Source organism: Hyperolius riggenbachi, chromosome 1, assembly GCF_040937935.1.
Source record: "Hyperolius riggenbachi isolate aHypRig1 chromosome 1, aHypRig1.pri, whole genome shotgun sequence".
NCBI lineage: Eukaryota > Metazoa > Chordata > Amphibia > Anura > Hyperoliidae > Hyperolius > Hyperolius riggenbachi.
In genome coordinates, this window is record NC_090646.1 from 479,497,393 (window position 1) to 479,516,606 (window position 19,214).

The window sequence follows — 19,214 nt, forward strand, 5'->3', positions numbered from 1 at the left end:
AATTTAAAGCTAAAACAAACCCACCACATAACCCAACTCAGCTCCACACCAACCCACCCAGTGTAGATTGCCCCCGATTCATCACACGATATAATGCCCAACATCCACAAATCCGTTCAATCCTAATGAATAGGTGGGACATTCTACTACAAGACCCCTATTTGCGACAATCTATCCCAAAAAAACCTCAAATCACTTTCAGAAGAGCCCCTAACTTACGTAACCTGTTAGCACCCAGCAAACTTCGTACACATATATCCAACACGATTCCAAATATTGAACATTCCCCGGGTTGTTTTCCATGTAACAATACCAGATGTAAAGCCTGCCCATTCATTAATGTCACCACCTCATTCTGCTCCAATACCACCAAAACAAACTATCCAATTAAACACCCGATTACGTGTACTTCAAAATATGTCATATATGTGATTTCCTGCCCTTGCCACCTCCAGTACGTGGGCCGCACTACACAACCGGCACGCAGCCGGATTGGACAACATAAAAGAAATATATTGAAAAACTTTCCCCTTCACAGCGTCTCGAGACACTTCGGCACTCACCATCACAATGACCCCACCTTATTCCGTATTACACTTATAGAATCCATTAACCCACAACAGCACAATGCTTTTGAAATACTGAAAGCGAGAGAAATGTTCTGGATACAAATATTGAGGACTCTCATACCAGAGGGACTCAATGAACAACTAGAAAAAATACACTGATCATAACACATCAATATCTTTTTAATCTAGTCGCCTCTTTTATCGGTCTGTGTCTTATGTTCGAGTTTTATTACCTTTCATTTATTTTATTATTGTATTTTTTCTTGGGTTTTAGTTCTATAATTGTTTGAAATGTGTTTATGCCATGAACGTTACGCTGAGTACTATTTACACCAGTGATATCATGCTTATATCCATATTCTTTGTCTAAATGTGCAAGTCGGAATTTTTATTCTTATTTTTATTTCTATTATTTATATTTATATTTATTTTTATGATCAATTTTACTCATTTTTAAACATACAGTTATACTAATATAAGATATGTTGCAAGAAAGACCTAACCATACAACAACAATTGCATATAATGGTATAAGCTATAATGGTTTATATAGTCAGATCTGGTAACCTGAAATGTACTTCATGTGTTAACAATATCTTGCTTTTGTTTTGGCTCACTTTTTTCCTTTTTGTTTTTCCGCATCCCAACGCGTCCATACATACGCATATCCCCAACCATGCCGCCCTACGCATGGCGTCCTTTTTAGTACGCATGCGCCCCGTTCCATCACTGTAGGTACGCGTCCAACTGTACGCATGCGCTCATCACGCATTTGATTCCACGCATGCCACAAACGTAATTACGCGTCAGGATACGCATGTACGCATGCGTAATGACGTAATCGCGCATGGCGGGAAATTGAGTGCCCGCCTCACAGCCCAATTAGCTAAGGGGAGGTTCCTACCACTATATAAACAGCAGTCCAGAAGCACTTGGCCACTGAGGCGCCAGGTGCTGTCTGGACATACTGCTGGTAAGTGAATCATTTTGATGCTTGATTTAATATGTTTCTTCTACATTGTACTTTGCATGTCTGTCTGAAACACCCAAGGCATTACTTTTATCCCTGAAACCTTTTTGCACTATTTTTATAGGATAATCACCATTAATACACACGTGGATGTGTATATATATTAATAATGACACTTTTTTACTGTTTGCTAAGAAAATATCTCGCCACAAGCTTAAGGTCAACGCGTTAACATTATTACTATATTTATTATTATCATTATTATTGATTTTATTAATATTACGTTTTCATAATTATAATTACCGTATTTTTCGGACTATAAGACGCACTTTTTCTCCCCCAAAAGTGGGGAGAAAAAGTCCCTGCGTCTTATAGTCCGAATGTAGCAATTTTCACATACTGAAAAAAAAAACGTTCCTTACTGTGCGGTCTCTGTGTTTGCTCTCTTGCGCCTGCCTCCTTGCCTGGTGTCCCTGCTGCATGCCAATCACCCCTGCTCCTCACTCTGCCCCCAATCGTGCCCCCACTGAAGCCATGTGCCCGGTTCTGATGTGGCCAATCACCGCTGCTCTTCGCTCGTTCAGTACCCCCACTGTAGCCATGCCTCCTTGCCCAGCGTGCCCAATACAACTCAGAACGGCAACTCAACAGCCCCTGCTCTACGTCACTGTCAATCCGCCTGGCACCTTGCCTGCAGACTTGCCTCTGTGTAGTAAGAAGTCCGCGGCCACTCAGTCCAGCTCTGATGCGACCAATCCTCTGTCCTCTACGCCACCACTCGATCCTTTGCCTCTGTGCCCGGTGATCGTAATGATCATAAGTACTGTACGGGACCTGTGTACAGGATACGTGCGCTGAAACTCCACCCACTGTGATGTCCGGGATGTCCTGCTTAATGGCTGGTGATCTCCGCTCACCGCTGGATACCACGGATGATCTCCGGCCAGGCGGCCACCATTCCACCGTCTTGCAAGACTGGTGCAGCAAGGTCCTTGAGCCGGGCATCGGTGATCGTGGCCGCGGCTGAAGTCTCCGCCCCCCTAAGGCAGTATTGCAGACCTAGAGCAGCAAGGTCCTTCAGCCAGCACCGGCTGTTACCAGTGGCGGCTATTAGTCTCTGCCCCCCCCCGCACATGGAAGAAGAAGAACACGGTGAGGGAGATCTGCTGCGGGCAGTGCTGACCAAAGTCCTGTGGAGATGAGTACCATGTGGCTGCTGGCCTTTAGTAATTTAAGTTATACTGCAAGGACAGCCTGAAACATTGTAATTGCAAAGAACAACAAGTCTCAGCATGCCTTTAGCTGACAAAAGGCTGCTGCAGCATGCTGGCTGTGATGGGGGTATATAGAGGGGATAGCAGTATGAAGGGACACAGGTGTTAGTGTGTAGGGTAGATAGTGTAGCTGGTGAGGCAGGAGAGGTTAGTTTAGGGTAGTTATTGTAGCTAGTGGGGATGCTTAGTTGAGGCAGTTTGGGGGGAAAAAGGTCCATGAGATGCTCCTGCACCATGGCCGCACCAGGTTTAGTATGTTTTTTTTTTCCCTGGTCTTTGCCCTCTAAACTTGGGTGCGTCTTATAGTCCGGAGCGTCTTATAGTCCGAAAAATACGGTATATACTTTAAATTATGATTACTATTCTGCCGTTTTTTCCCCCCCAAACCCCCCCCCCCCCCACTAACTATCTTTCTTTTCCTTTCCCCTGTGCCCCCCCCCCCCCCCCCCAAACCCCTCCCCCCCTCCATTCCCCCTTCTTTGCTTGTTTTCCCCCTCCTCCTTTTTCTTCCCCTTTTTCTTTTCCTTCCCTTCCACCTCTATAATATAATAATTAGCCACTCCTTCCTGGTATGTTATGACACTCAAATCACACTATCAAATTCTCCTACATAAAAATTTGTTTAGTTGTATGCGGTATGTTTATGACTTGTACAAATGTGTTGCCTCTTACCCCCAGTTGTGTGCTCCTTCCTGTATTTGCCTGATGAAGCGGGCTTGGCCTGCGAAACGCGTTGCGATCTTTTTTGGAGTATACCAATAAATATCCCTTTTGTGAATACACAGTCTGTTGTGTCTGCTTGTGGGAGGTAAGTCCACCACTGCCTCCTAAGCAATTTTTAAAACTTTTAAATATTGTTTTTATCCTTTTGGCGCCTCTGTTCTCTACTATAACACCACAGTCCACCAGTTAGAGGGGGACAAGTAATTAACACTGCCAGGAATTTTGCAGGAGCAGGGTGAGACTTTTTTTTTTTTTTTTAAGCTTCACCCGGCACCCAAATTTCCCATCACCTTAATTACATGTGCACTATTAATGGCTGTGTTCTTTTGATGAGACAGCAAATTTACAATGTTATACAAGCTGTACATTAATTACTTTGTACCACAGTGTCATCTTCAGTGTTGTCCATTGAAAAGATGTATGATAAAACATTTACAAAAATATGAGATGTATTCACGTTTGTCAAATAGCATATTTTACAGTATATTAAAGAGAACCCGAGGTGGGTTTGAAGAATGTGATCTGCATACAGAGGCTGGCTCTGCCTATACAGCCCGGCCTCTGTTGCTATCCCAAACCCCCCTAAGGTCCCCCTGCACTCTGCAATCCCTCATAAATCACAGCCCCGCTGCTGACACACAGCTTGTCAGAGCGGGCTGTGTTTATATCTATAGTGTCAGTCTGCTGCTCTACCCGCCTCTTGCAGAACTCCGGTCCCCGCCTGCATCCCTTCCCTCCCCGCTGATTGGAGGGCAGGGACTGGAGCTATGCAGGAGGCGGGGAGAGCAGCAGACTGACACTACAGATGTAAACACAGCCCGCACAGCGCGGCTGTGATTTATGAGGGATTGCAGAGTGCAGGGGGGCCTTAGGGGGGTTTGGGATAGCAACAGAGGCTGGGCAATATAAGCAGACCCAGCCTCTGTATGCAGATAACATTCTTTAAACACACCTCGGGTTCTCTTTAATGTTGGGTTGTATAACCATGATGTATACAGTACTTTGAAGTGGAGTTTCTAAGCTGCTCCCCAAGTTGTTAATCTGTATATAGGTTGGTATATACAGCGTGAAATCTACCCACAACTTGTGGAACAGGAGCCAATACAGACTGTACAGATTTACATGAGTAGGAAAGCCCATGGGCTTGATTCACTAACCGGCGCTAAGTGTTAGCGCTGGAGTGAAAAGCCACTTAGTTCCCCATAAGTAGCTTTGCGTGCACTAACGGCCGCGCAAAGCTACTTCGTGCACAGCCCCGCTAAGTTACTTCGCGCACAGCCCCGCTGAGTGCACGCGGTGTGCCAGTAAAAGTGCGACGACCACGTTGCACCCGGTGCGCCGAAAATGGCGCATGGGGTGCTCTCTGAAGCAGCGCATTGATGCGCTGTTTTGGGGGCACCCGATGAGACGTTTTTGGCGCACCGGGTGCGATGTTATCCTTGCACCGCGCACTATTACCGGCGCACCGCGCTGCGTGTGCACTCAGCGGGGCGTTGTATGATGTGTGGGCACAAACCACTTACCATAAACCATAGGATAGTGAACAGTATTACTGCTATGAAGCGTCTATATATGCTGGGCTTCTGCTTTTATTTGACTTTATTTGTAGTGTAAGGCATTTAAATATTTATTTTCCTACATTTGTGGATAATCTTTAACAACCCCTCTGTGATGTAGCACAGTCCCTGCATGTGCTGTTGCTTTGTAGCTGGCAGTTTCCTTTACTATGGCAACTAAATGTACAGCAAATATTGCAGTGTTTACTGCAGACCAGATATAGATACTTTAAAGCCGCAAACACACTTTTTGTAATTGTTGTCTGCAAAGATGATTCTGGGAAGGATCATTGTACAGACTTACTCCTTGCCGGCCTGTTGGTACTATGGAGGAAGAGGGAGAAGTGCCCCACAGCAGGGGTCTCAATAGAAGAAATAGAGGTTGTTGGGGATTAAGCATGACAGGTCACTAATGATGTTGGGGACATTTGTGCCTGCACTAAGTTTTCTGAATGATCTTTACATGGAAGCTGAGTCCAGATAATGCCATTTTGCTGTGTGCACATTCAGTAGCGGCCCATTCACACACATAATGGAGGTTACTGAGAATGAGTTATTACTTATGGTGTTCTCCCAGCTAAAGGCACTTATGGAAATGGAGAGAGACAGTGTGCGTGGCAATGGCAGACACAGACAACGATTAGGCCTGGGACCTACTGCATAGCTCTTTTGGCAGCGATTTGTGGCAGCACTTTGTAGGTGATACAATACATTGGAATAAAAATGCTCCCAAGATGCTGCAAGTCTTGCGATTGAGATTTCCCTAATCACAATCGCTCCAATGGGATCTGCTACATCCACGTTTTGGGAAATCGCTAGTGATTGAAAGTGATCCCAAAACGCTGACGAAAACTCTCTAGTGGGTCCCAGCCCTACATGGTAGAGAAAATAACGCAATGTGGGAAACATTTCACTAGAAAATAAACGCAGTGGGCCACATTGCACCAGAAAATAATGCAATGTGGGAAACATTTCAGCAGAAAATAAATGCAGTGGGGCACATTTCACCAGAAAATACATGCAATGTGGGAAACATTTTAGCAGAAAATAAAATTGGGCTTTATTCTTACAGCATAGATGTTATTTAGTAAATATAAGAGATTTCTGTGTACACATCATATATACTGTACAGTCACAATCAGATATGTATAAATACATAAAATGGGAACATAAAAATACGGGGACTGCTTTATTGAAGCAGCACAAGTAACTAATTTTGATTGTTTTATTTCATTTTTGTGGACTAAGCACAGCTATTACTGTGTATATAAATTATTTATGAAGAGAAATATAACATTTTATCATATTTTCTATTTTAATTACAGTTTAAATTCATTAGGAGTCGGAGTCGGTGCATTTTTTCCCGACTCCGACTCCAGGCACCCAAAATTGCTCCGACTCCACAACTCCGACTTCACAGCCCTGGTTACCAGTACTTGAAAATGGACGGGATGGGATTCTATTGACACCTTTTCAAAATCCATAAATGTCTATTACAATTTGCATAATTTTGCATCAACTGAGAACTGTGTATATATCTTTGACTTTCCCTATGTATTGACTATTGAGTTGACGGAGTTTGCTACTTTCATCAGGTCATATCAGCATATTGGGTGGCGTAAAGACATTTATTAAAGCCTTAGATTAGGTTCATGTTGTTTTTACATATTATATAGCAGTGATGGCTAATCTTTCAGAGGCCGAGTGCCCAAACTGCGACCTAACATCGACTTATTTATCACCGAGTGCCAATGGGGGTGTGGTCGCCACAGCAAAAATGGGCGTGGCCATGGCATTGTATGGGCGGAGCTAACGTAATGATGTAACAGCGAGGCATAAGAAAGCAGTATTTCCACCATGATGTTGTGAAACGAAGATTTGCATCATGGGTGTGCAGAAACTGTGTGATGCTATTTATTAGTATACCCGCCGTAACCCCAAAGCAGCAAATATAGCCAACTATGACCATTAAATAATAAATGCAGCAACAGTTACCCCAGACACCAGAAATTAAACGCAATGTGGGCAACATTTTGGCAGAAAATAATGCAGTGGGCAACATTTTAGCTGAAAATAAACGCAGCGGGCAGCATTTCACCAGAAAATAAACACAGTGGGCCACATTTCACCAGAAAATAGACGCAGTGGGCCGCGTTTCACCAGAAAATAGACGCAGTGGGCCGCGTTTCACCAGAAAATAGACGCAGTGGGCCGCATTTCACCAGAAAATAGACGCAGTGGGCCACATTTCACCAGAAAATAGACGCAGTGGGCCGCATTTCACTAGAAAATAGACGCAGTGGGCCGCATTTCACCAGAAAATATCGCAATGTGGGCTACATTTCACCAGAAAATAAATGCAGTGGGCCACATTTGACCAGAAAATAAACACAGTGGGCTGCATTTCACCAGAAAATAACGCAATGTGGGCAACATTTTAGCAGAAAATAACGCAATGTGGGAAACCTTTCACCAGAAAATAAATGCAGTGGGCAGCATTTCACCAGAAAATAAACACAGTGGGCAACATTTCACCAGAAAATAAACGCAGTGGGCAACATTTTACCAGAAAATAAACGCAGTGGGCCACATTTCACCAGAAAATAACGCAATGTGGGAAACAGTTCACCAGAAAATAAACTCAGTGGGCCACATTTCACCAGAAAATAAAAACAGTGGGCCACATTTCACCAGAAAATAATGCAATGTGGGCAACATTTTACCAGAAAATAATGCAATGTGGGAAACCTTTTAGCAGAAAATAAAACAGTGGGCCGCATTTCACCTGCAAAAAAAGTAATGTGCTCACCTGACAGAAGTTTTCTCTCTCAGCCGGGCCTCTGGCGCGCATCTCCCTTGGACGATCCTCCTGCAGTCTCCCGCGCTGACAGGCAGAGAGCAGGGCTACGGGAAGATGTCACCCGAAGCCCTGTACTGGAGACACAAATAGCCTCCAGTACAGGGCTTCGGACGCCATCTTCCCGTAGCCCTGCTCTGCCTCCCGGGAGACTGCGGGCTATGAACTGGCGCGGCGGCGTCTAGTAGATGCTGCGGCCAGTTCATAAGCAGCGTTGGCGTGCCAGCAGATTGGGCTACGCGTCGTAAACTGGTATGCACAAAGTTTTATGCAATGTACACAAACCATTTTTGCTTTCTTTGTTATTACTTGGATGGCTGGGTTTGCAGTGCTGTCTTCCTGTGCTAATTCCAGATTCTGCTTGGTTAGACTGGACAGCAAGTTTGTGAGTTATGCAGACTTCTCCCCCATCCTTCTATCACCATTAGGTGTATGTAGTTTTATTAGTGTGCAGTATTTTATAAAGAAGGCTTCAGTAGGATTGGAGTCAGATTCTTTGTTTGAGAATTTTGGTGATTTAGGATAGCTGATCTTTGTGTATTTTTTATTTCTGAGATGTTTTATGTATAATTATTAAAGTTATTTTGATGTTTTTCTGCACTTGTTTCATTTGTGCTGGTCAGTTTGTCAAAGAACTGTTTGTGTGTAAGATTACAGATTTGTCAGTTGTTTGGTGAATGTCTTTTAGTACTGTAGCTTGAAGCACAGCTTTTAGGTTGTATGCTTCCAAGTGCAGAGTTTCTCCCTGCTGTTTCTTGCAATTGCTGTATGTTTTGTTAGATGTATGTTTTGTATTAGTCTCTGTCACACATTGTTTACCACCTCTGCAATTGTCTCTTTTTACAATCCCACTGGAGGTGAAGGCACTGTATAAGTCAGTAAGGCCTTGTTTTCACCATTACTTGCGCTAACTGCTTACCTAGGTATGTGAGCTGCACAAGTAGCGTAACACACGCTACCATGGCAGCACTAATATTACCTAGGTAACACGGGGTGTGCTAATTGTGCAATGCACGTTACATAGTGTGTATAAGGGCCTTTCCCACTACCCTGTGTTTTGCGATCTGATTCCGATTGCTAACAGTTCGCAAAACGCTGGGTACAGTAAAACTAATGGAAATTACAGCAGCCATTTCTATTAGTATGATCCGATTACGTTGTGATTTTGGCCCAAGCGCAGTTGTCATCCTGCCACGTTTTGCATGCGATTGAGCTCTACTATACTGAGTATAGTATCGCAATTACATTAATGAAAATTGGTTTGAAACGCGATTGCGATTATGTTTCATAGTGGAAAAGAGCCCTAAGTAATGGCAAAATTGCTGTGTGCAGGCGGTCTAATCAATATTTAGTGAATATAGCCCATTGTCTCAAAGGGTTTAAATGGATTACTGCATGTATGGTGCTATTTTTTGACTTGGCAGCTGCTTGTTTGAAGACCCATAGTTATGTATTTATAACAGAAAAACTGTCTCTCCAGACACACTTCTGCGTATAGTTCACCCATGTGTAAAATTGCAAAGCACGTAGAAATGCCAGTTTTTCATGTTTTATCAAAAGCACAAAAAATCTTTCCCTTTTCTTATGCTAAATTCAAGTTGTATAATCCTAGGAGTTATTTTGTGTAATTTTAAGACAAAGCTCACCTCCACTAACATTTTTTTATTTTGCAATAGACATTTGTTTTATTTGACAGCAAAACAAAACATCAACAGGTCTTTCTACATTTGCAATAAACCAAATATTTGAAAATATACCACAAAAAGTAAATCACAAATCTATTTTGTAAACTCTTTACATGTGGGTGTCATGGCAGCAGAACAAAATGTTGGGGGGCTAAACCAGGTTAGACCTCAAAGTTGAGTCCTGGACTGCCATTGAATGTATGCCGCATTTAATCATCATTACATCATTAAGGTAGACTGCACTGTATGTTAGGAGTACATTTAAAATCGGCACAGGATACAGCTGTTATATGGCTGATCCTGCTTCTGCACAAGTCCGGGCCGTTTTAATTACTATTCCCCCTCCAGGCCGCCATGGATGGTGGGGACTGAAATAATTCGGCTTCCAGCAATTGCTGGAGGCCGAATTATTGTGTTTTTAAGCAACCTCGGCTTCATCTTCTGACGGCGCCGACGTTACTCACTGAGCGCCGCTATAGACTTATTCCCATTATAGTCTATGGCGGTGCTGACTGCGCCCAAATCTAGCAGCGCCGAAAAGCACTGCTCCGTATGATGGGCATGTGCTGAGCTGCAATGCATTCTGACAACACACTACTGCATGCATTTTGAGAGCAATGCAAGGCTGTTCCACCAGTATAGTTGAAGGGGTCATCTTTACAATAGAGAGCGACACATACGCCATGCATTTGTGTGAAACACGCAGGTACCTACATCGCAGAGTACTGCAATAGTGTGCCTGGGCCCTAAATGCCTCTGCGGTGTCCAGTGATGCAGGGGAAAACTTGGCAATTGACCAGGGCCCCTAAACTGGCTGCTAGGCCCCTAAGTTCTCCCCCTAAGTGTACAGCTGTCCCCGGGGCACCTGAGGAGAATCCAGCAGCTGAGCAACTCGCCTTTCCAGTCGATGCACACGTCTTTCAGTCTGCGTGTTCCCCATCTTCAGCCCTGTTGGCCACATCCTCTCAGTGACCCGGCAGCATATTATGTAAATTACATGCATCGGGTCACTGAAAAGAGGCATCAGTGGGGATGAAGATGGGGAGCATGCAGACTGAAGGAGGGGTACACTGATCGGATAGGTCAGTCACTCCGCTAACAAATTATTTGCAGGGGCCCCGGGGATCACTATACACCTGGGGAGGGGGGCTGGGGACACCTGGTGCTTGGGGGGGTAGAACCATGGTGGGGAGTTAGGGGCTCCCCATGTCATTGTTGCCAAGGGCCTCATTAAACCTAACATCAACCCTGCAGTGATGATCTTGACTTTGCGGCTGGCCCTTATTTCACTGTATTGCTTTAGCATAATGGTTAAAATATCTTGTGATCTGATTCTCTCATCTGACCAATGAGATAGCTGGGGAATACCCTACTCCATCATTGAAATCAGTGGCTAGATCAAAAGTGTGTGCACAAACCAGAGCCCCTAATCTAAAACAGAAAAGAAGCAAAGTAATTCCACAGCGAAAATGCCGCATGACTCTGGTGAAGTGCCTCACTACGTTTATAAATTGGCAGTGCTATTGACATTCCTTTTTATAAATGAGGCAGGTGTATGGCTATGCCAAAAATTGGGTTTCACTGGTTTTCCAATCTCCTATGACACAGCCGAGTCAGATAGTATTTTGGGGATTACTATGAATTGTTGGACTAATATGTTTTTTTCATTGGATATGGCTGAGGCCGAGAACACACTTAGCAGAATTGCATGCATTTTCCCCATAGCGCATAGTAGAAAACGCATGCGATTCTGTTAAGAGTGTTCCCTGCCTGAAACCTTCCTGTGGCTATATGCTGCACAATGTGGATTGTCTCACCTTACCACGTCTATGTAGTATAGAGGCAGACAAAGTGAACCAATTAGAAAAAGTTTGAGTAAGAACCCACTAGAGTGTTTTTTGAGCGTTTACTGATCGCTTTAAATGGCTAGCGATTTCCCTAAACGCTTTGCCAATGTAAGTGGATGGGACTGATTTCCACTGGAGCGATTGCGATTAGGCAAGTCGCAATCGCAGGACATGCATCATTTTGGGAGCGTTTCCATTCTAATGTATTGTATAGGAGTAGGGAAATCGCTCACAGAATAGTTTGCAAAACGCTATCACAAATCGCTAGTGGCACTTTGTAGTGGGTCCCAGGCCTCAGTCTAAGTTAGGCTTACATGCTCACTACAGAGAGAATTGAATGTGTGCATTCAACACCAGGTGAACACCTGACAAAACTGGCTAAGCAAATTTGGCCTAATTGGCTATTCATGAGGCAATGCTCATGCAAATATGCATTCGCTTTCGCATGCCAACTTATGCAGGATCCAAAACCAATGCCGCAAAGCAGTTGCCCTGCGGGAATTAGTTCATGCTACAATAGCACTATCCAGGAGCGCCACGAGGAGGCTTCCCAATGCCCCCATACAACCGGGGGACCGCAGGGTCCCAGGCGCTCTCACTGCCTGGGAACCACAGCAGCACCCCGGCGGGGGAGGCTGGGTGGCGCAGGCGAACCCCCCCAACCACCCAAGCGTGGCCAGCGCCGGGGAGAGCCGTCCGCACCCACCTCCCAATATTTAAAAACAGGCACTTACCTTAACGTCCATTGCGTTCTGCTACTGAGCATAGCCTGGGTGCAACACATTTGATGAGTATTGCCTCATGAATAGCCAATTAGGCCAAATTTGCTTAGCCACTTATGTCAGGTGTTCACTTGGTGTTTAATGCACGCATTTAACTCTCTGTGTAGGCTTACATGCTACAGCAGAATCTTGTTATAGTAAACTCTGATATGGTAAACTTCTGTATATAGTAAATTCAGTCCTCAGGTCCCAGCAAATGCGTCTGTGTAAATATACAATGTATGACCAATATAGTAAACTTCTGTTATAATAAACTACTTTTCCTGGTCCTTTGGAGTTTACTATAGAGGGCTTCTACTGTATATAGTTGTAATAATACAACTGGTACAGTCAGGCTGTCTGTGATATGGCTAGTGTTACATTTTCTGTCCATTGTGTTAAAACGATACAGGTGTGCATTAGAGGTTGTTTTTTAGATACATAATGCATTATGTGCTGATGTTATTTAAAAAAAAAAAAACAACGTCTGTGAATAGACATGCTGCATTGAATTTCTGACATCAATGTTCCCTGAAGGGATATCACTTGGTGCTCCACCTAGCTGACTTCACAAGGCACGCAGCTACTGTATCACTTCCTGTTACTAATCAATGTAATTGTGAACGACAAGAGGTAGGGGATTATGCCACAATGTGTTGGGGGCCACAGTCATAACATCTAATGATATTTTTTTCTTTGTGAGAACAGAACACAGTCAATGCAATATAGAATATGTGCTTTTCTTTTTCTTCATAAGGAAACTTGCATTGGATTTGGCCTTTGCAGATCGCGTGTGTGTGTGTGTGTGTGTGTGTGTGTGTGTGTGTGTGTGTGTGTGTGTGTGTGTGTGTGTGTGTGTGTGTGTGTGTGTGTGTGTGTGTGTGTGTGTGTGTGTGTGTGTGTGTGTGTGTGTGTGTGTGTGTGTGTGTTAGTACTTTGTGAAGCCCTGTCATGGAGCAGGCATACAACCAGTAAAGTTGACATTGTGACATCTCCTTGCAGGGCGGCGGTACGGTGATCATCGGCTTCCCGTCGTGATCAGCGTTTCTGATCCCGCAAGGGGACATGAAGCCGCGGCGGCTAGGCGACCCTGGACGTCGCATGCTGCTTCTAGGGATGGCTGAAACGACACGTTAAATCGGGATCGGAATGCTGCGTTTGTGCAATCAACAGTAACCGCACGATGCTAAACGCTCCTATTCACTTGAATGGGAGCGTTTAGCCGGCGAGTCCTGAACGCTTGGCGGTAAACGCCGCCATGCATCCGTATGAACGAGCCCTAACTCAGTCTGGCCAGACAATGATTCTCTTTAATGGACAACTTTGTGGAGAGTGGTGTTTCGCATTTTTATTTACTTACCTTTCGCATTTCCTTATATTATCCAGCATCTTAGGAGCCATACACTCAGCCATGGGGTACTGCTGTAGGATCAGAGCTCATGACTGTTATTAAGAATGTTGCTTTCAGTAACCAGTAGTGTAGCAAGCTAGAACACTACCGCAAGATCATGGTTTACACACCGCACTGGCTGGGAAGGTCTGTCTGGTCCGGAGCAGTGCTTTTCAGCGCTGCTAGATTTGGGCGCAGCCGGCGCCTCCATAGACTAGAATAGGAATTTCTTGTTGCAGGCTCTCAGTGAGTAACGTCGGCTCAGTCAGAAGATGGAGCCGAAATTGCTTTTAAAACACTATAATTCGGCCTCCAGCAATCGCTGGAAGCCAAATTATTTCATTCCCTCACTATCCATGGCGGCCTGGAGGGGGAATAGTAATTAATACGGCCCGGACTTGTGCAGAAGCAGGATCAGCCATATACAGGCTGTGTCCTGCGCCCAAGTCTACCAGCGCCGATTTCATATGTATGCTTTCTGGTCACCTTCTCTGTCTTCCTTCTTCCTCCAGTGTATAGGCACATTGACATTTTAGATTAATACATATAAATTCTGGTGTCATATCCCCAAATCACAGTGGCATCATATTGCCAGAGTGCAGAAAACTTAAGGTGGCCATACACTTAAGGCCTCACACTAGGGGCGTTTTTAGCCTTTTTTCAAGCACAGGCGATTTTTAAAATCGCACACAAAACGCCTGTTCAATGAATCTCTATAAGAAGTGCGCTGTGCGTTCAGCTAAGCGGTGCCTGGACCATTTTTGGGGCGATTTTGCCTCAATGAAAGGAAGGTATAGGAAAAACGTAAACGCTCACAAAATCGCTTTGTGCAGCGATTGCGTTCACGTTTTTAAGAATAAATACATTGTATTTATTATTTTCCGGGTTAAAGAGTTCACAACCTGACTTGCATCAGGGAGTGAATTAAAAATACGCTCGGGAAAAGCGCTTAGAAAAGCGCTTTTTACAGAAACGGAACGCCCACCCAAGCGCCGGGAAAAAAAATTGCGACAACAAAAGCCCAACACAAACGCTAATGCGAGCGGAACGCAATGTGAACGAGCCCTTATAGATTTGCAGCAGATTCGACCATCAGATAGATTTCTGTCAGATGCCTGTCAAGTCAAATCTGACAGGAATCTACCTGATGTGTGTCACACACTAGGAACACATTTTTCAATTGGAAATCGATCTAAATGCATTATTGGACCATTAGATCCAATGCAGTCCTATGGGACATCGATCTGCTGCCAGCAGCAGATCGACCTAGATTTTCCGTCCAGTCAGATAGAGAAAATTGATCTAAATCGGCCGCAAATCGATTGGCTGATTCGATAGAATCGATTTCCAATCGATGGCTGAAATCGACCAGTGTATGGGCCCCTTTATTTGGGAGACTGTACTTAATCTCTTCCCCTAGCTTTTTTTTCCTGTTTTCTGTAATCTCAAATGATTTGTCACAGCAGATCGGAAGCAGAGAAAGTTATTTAGATTAGATAACTCACTCATGGAGCTAGCAGTGCTGTCATCTAAAAAAAAAAGTCAGAAACTGATGTCAGACACATGCAGTAATTTAAGGATCAACGTTTTGTAATATAATGGAAATAATTTATAACTGTAACATGAAAGTGATACTGTATGTATGACAGGAGATACAGCTATATGCAGCTATAACATATATCCTCCTTGATTTTTCAGTATTGGTAAAGGTGAATAGAGAACTTTGCAATTATTCATATAATTTTCAAATTTGAGGGAGCTTTTCCAGAGAAATTACCTTTGAAGTCAGACGTGACCCAGAGGTCCTAGAAAGCATGGATCTGCCAACCGAGTAGACATCCTCAGTCTCCAGATACTCTCTGTGCTACTATTGTTAAGGCTCATACACACGTTGGATTTTTCCAAACGACCCAAACGGATCCGTCAAAACCAGCGTTATCAGCTGAACGACCGACTGTACACTCGCCCGATTTGACGTCCAAACGACCGGTCGTTTGGAAAAATCCGATGTGTGTATGAGCCTTAAGAGATTAGCTATTTGTGACCAGCACTGTAGCTCAGCAGAGTTTTACTTTGAGAGACTCTTTAAGGCTTTGTTCACAGTGGACAGTTGTGCTGCAGAATAATCCTGCATGTCAACTCACTGCCCATACAACTCTATGGGCCTGTTCGCAGTAACAGATCGCAGTAGTCTAACTCACTGCATGCAGGCTTTGCATAAAAGTCTATGGCGAGTGTCCATTAAAATTCACAGTCATTATAAAGCGTGATCTATGCAACTGTTTACTGTGAACCTAGCCTCATATTTGCAGTTCTGACCACAAAGAGTTTATCTCTCAGCAACATATGGAGGAGGTGGGTGGGTGATCTGTACTCAGGGGTAGAGACAGGCATTTGCCCCCCCCCCCCTCCCCTCCCCCTCACAGCTCCTCCCAAAACACCTCATGCTGGTGATGATGCTATAGGAGGAAGTTATCTGTTAAGTAAAATTGCTCTGTCATCCCAACTGAAAGAAATACTGCAGGAGTCAGAAAGTCATATTTTCACGTACATTTACTGTCCAGTGCAGTAACAATGGATGGCTGAGCTAGGGCTTTAAAGCGAAACTGATGTGAGAGGAGTAGCAGTGGAGTATTGTATCATGTTAGCCATAAGTAAAAGCAAGACATTTTGAATCCGGATGATACCATGTGTTGGCTAACTTAAAAGAATGACGCGAGAGGGATATGGAGGCTTCCATATTCATTTCCTTTTAAACTATACCAGTTACCTTGTAGTCCTATTGATCTGGGATCAGTAGTGTCTGAATCCCGCACACCTGAAACAAGCATGTAGCTAATGTCAGCCTCCATAAACCTCTCACCTCAGTTGGCCTTCGTACATTGTTTCCTCTTGTATCCGAGCATTGTTCAAACACAGTGAATCCAGCGCAGGAGACTTGGGAGCAACCGGCGCCACCATAGGACATAATAGGAATTACAGCTATAGCAGCGCACAGGGAGTAACTTCTGCGCCGTCAGAAGACGGAGCTGAAGTTACTTTTAAAACACAATCATTCGGCTTCCAGCCGGATGATTTCATTTCCCCATCATTCATGGTGGCCTGGAGGGGGAATAGTATTTAGCACGGCCGGGAACTTGTGCAGCAGCAGGATCAGCCATATACCGGCTGTATCCTGCGGGGCAAAGTCTCCCGCACGATTACTCTCATATGCAACAATAAAGCTTATTGCATCAGACTACATTTAACACAATACCACAGGTTGTTGCATGGTCATAAATGTGTTTTAGAATACTCTGTAGTATCTTTTTGTTTTAAAATCTTGAGTGTTCTGTCACTATTCTGTCATTCCGACTTGGAATTGCACAGTACCTTGAATTTTCTGATGTTTTTCCTGTAAATTAAAGTGACGTTGCACTTACTGGAGAGCGGTCCAGTAAGGGTGCATCATTTGAAAGGCTGATTACTTCTGAGAACTGAGTTACTCCATAAAGATGCCAATAATAGCTCATATATTGTATCCGTTTACAAATTCACATATCTTCTCAGAATATTTTAGAGCTTTATCAACCATTTCAGACAAGGGAAAGGCTGATTATTGTACTTCAGTGTGGGAAGAGGCTGGGAAGAAGGCTTTGTTCAGAAAATTAGATCAATTATCTTCAGCTCTTACAAGTCTCTGACAGATTTGCAGAAATATCTGCACTTCTTGTAGTAATTTTGAATATCAGCCTGCCGGTGTCTTCTTTATAACAAAGTCATCTTCTCAGCCCTAGTATCGTACATGAGCAAATCATACATGTCATCAAGTCGTTTGGCACCTGCACTGAACACCTGCATAGTGTGGGTTCACAGAAGGACGAGGTAGACAACAGCACAGTATGAGGTGCTATAAATGGTGTGATCAGATTTTTCTTCTTTACCTCACTTGATTGATACTTGACTAATCTTCTAATAAGCTAGTAGTTTTAAGTATGAGTGAGAATTGATTGTATTTCATCTTCTAACCATCTGATTGTGTTTATTTTTAGATCTCATTGTGGCTTAAGGCTCTTGAACTGGTATTTTTTTCAACACAATGTCTTGGATACGGAGGTCTTTCATCTTTCTTCCTGGGATTTTGTGATGGACCCTAAATTATGCTCCATACTCTCCTACCAGATCTACCTTGCAACAACTTGTTCCAGGAGCAAAAGAGAAAGCTAGCGAATACAGATGCCAGAGAACGGCAGGGCTCATCTGGGCCCGTATACACCAAGAGGTTACAGGGAAAAGGAAGGTCAAGTTTGTGAGTCCTACTACCGCTTGCGACAGCAGTATCCAGTAATACTCTTCTTGCTTCTTATTGTCTTGGGAATATGCTGTGCGCTCATAGCAGTCACCTTTGGCACTGGCCGGGTAAGTGGCACTTTGACTTTTCAATAATTTGTGTTGTATAACTAACATTAGATTGTACCGTTCCTTTTTTGTTAAATTCTTACCCACGTCAAAGTAATTATTTCGAACGTTGGACAAAGTGGAAAGGGTGTTGTGTTTATCCTCTCTTCCTGTCATAGTGATATGAGGTCAGCAGGACTGGAAATAGGGGTGTATTTTAAACAGGAACAGAGACCGCAGTAAAATAACTTTTCTGAGATCAGTCAGATCTTCACTGCAGTTCCTGGTGTTCTGTTCAATTTGGTCCTCCTGTGTGTTGCAATGAAAATTTAAAACTGTTCTTCAGAAACAACATTTTTTTTTCAGTAATGTGGGGGGTGGAAATAATGAGAAATATTTATGGAATTTAGGTTTAAAAAAATTCAGTGAGGACACAGACAACAGGAACATGTGATCCCACATTATCAAAATCTAAGGTTCACCTATACAATCAACAGACTGTTTATTCTGTATTGTGATAGCAGAAAAATATGTCGGTAGAAAATATTGTACAAGATTTCACCTATTAATGGCTAACTATAAAAAAATGTATACCTTTCAATGAATAACTAAAGACTCTTCATAGATTAGGGGTAGGATGGAAATCAACATAAAACCTTTTGTGAATCAGCCAAGTGATTCCACCTTGCTACTTCTTTGCCACTGTTGCCCAAGTGTCCATGCCGTACATTCTCATCTGGGCCACACATAGCTGCCGGCGTTAGAACAAGTAGAGGGCATGTGTGATGTCAGAAGAGTCGCACATGCTATATCGCAGTAGTCATGTGGGATGCGAATGTGGAAGTACAGCGCAGACACTCGGGGCATCAGACAGGTAAAGTATTTTCATGCAAGGGTACCGGGGGGGGGGACATCTAGCATTTGGGGGAACAGCGGCTGTAGGTTTCCTTGGCGCGGTCGTCACACTATTACACAATGTAAGTGCCACGCATCCGATGAACTATGTCAGCCCGGAGCTTTACCAGCATGTCAAATTGATGCATTCAAACAATTTTGACCCAAATCTTCGATCGAGCATGCTTGTTGTGGCACAGATTTTCATCAGATTTGATTAAAGTGATCAAATAGGATGGTCGATTGGCCGCAAAATCTACAGATGTATGGCCACCTTAAGAAGTCAGAGATCACCAGGTAGGAAAGTGGGG

General features: G+C 43.8%; 1 protein-coding gene across 6 annotated transcripts in view; it reads left to right on the forward strand.

The window, feature by feature from the left end:
- The window catches only part of ADCY4 (adenylate cyclase 4), a 183,414-nt gene that overhangs the window by 60,251 nt on the left and 103,949 nt on the right, over positions 1-19,214 (forward strand). For all 6 annotated transcript variants that reach the window (XM_068241582.1, XM_068241574.1, XM_068241565.1 and 3 more), the window contains exon 2: positions 17,664-18,030. In XM_068241582.1, coding sequence (XP_068097683.1) covers positions 17,848-18,030 — 183 coding nt within the window. In that variant the 5' untranslated portion in view covers positions 17,664-17,847. The remainder of the gene's footprint in view (positions 1-17,663; positions 18,031-19,214) is intronic.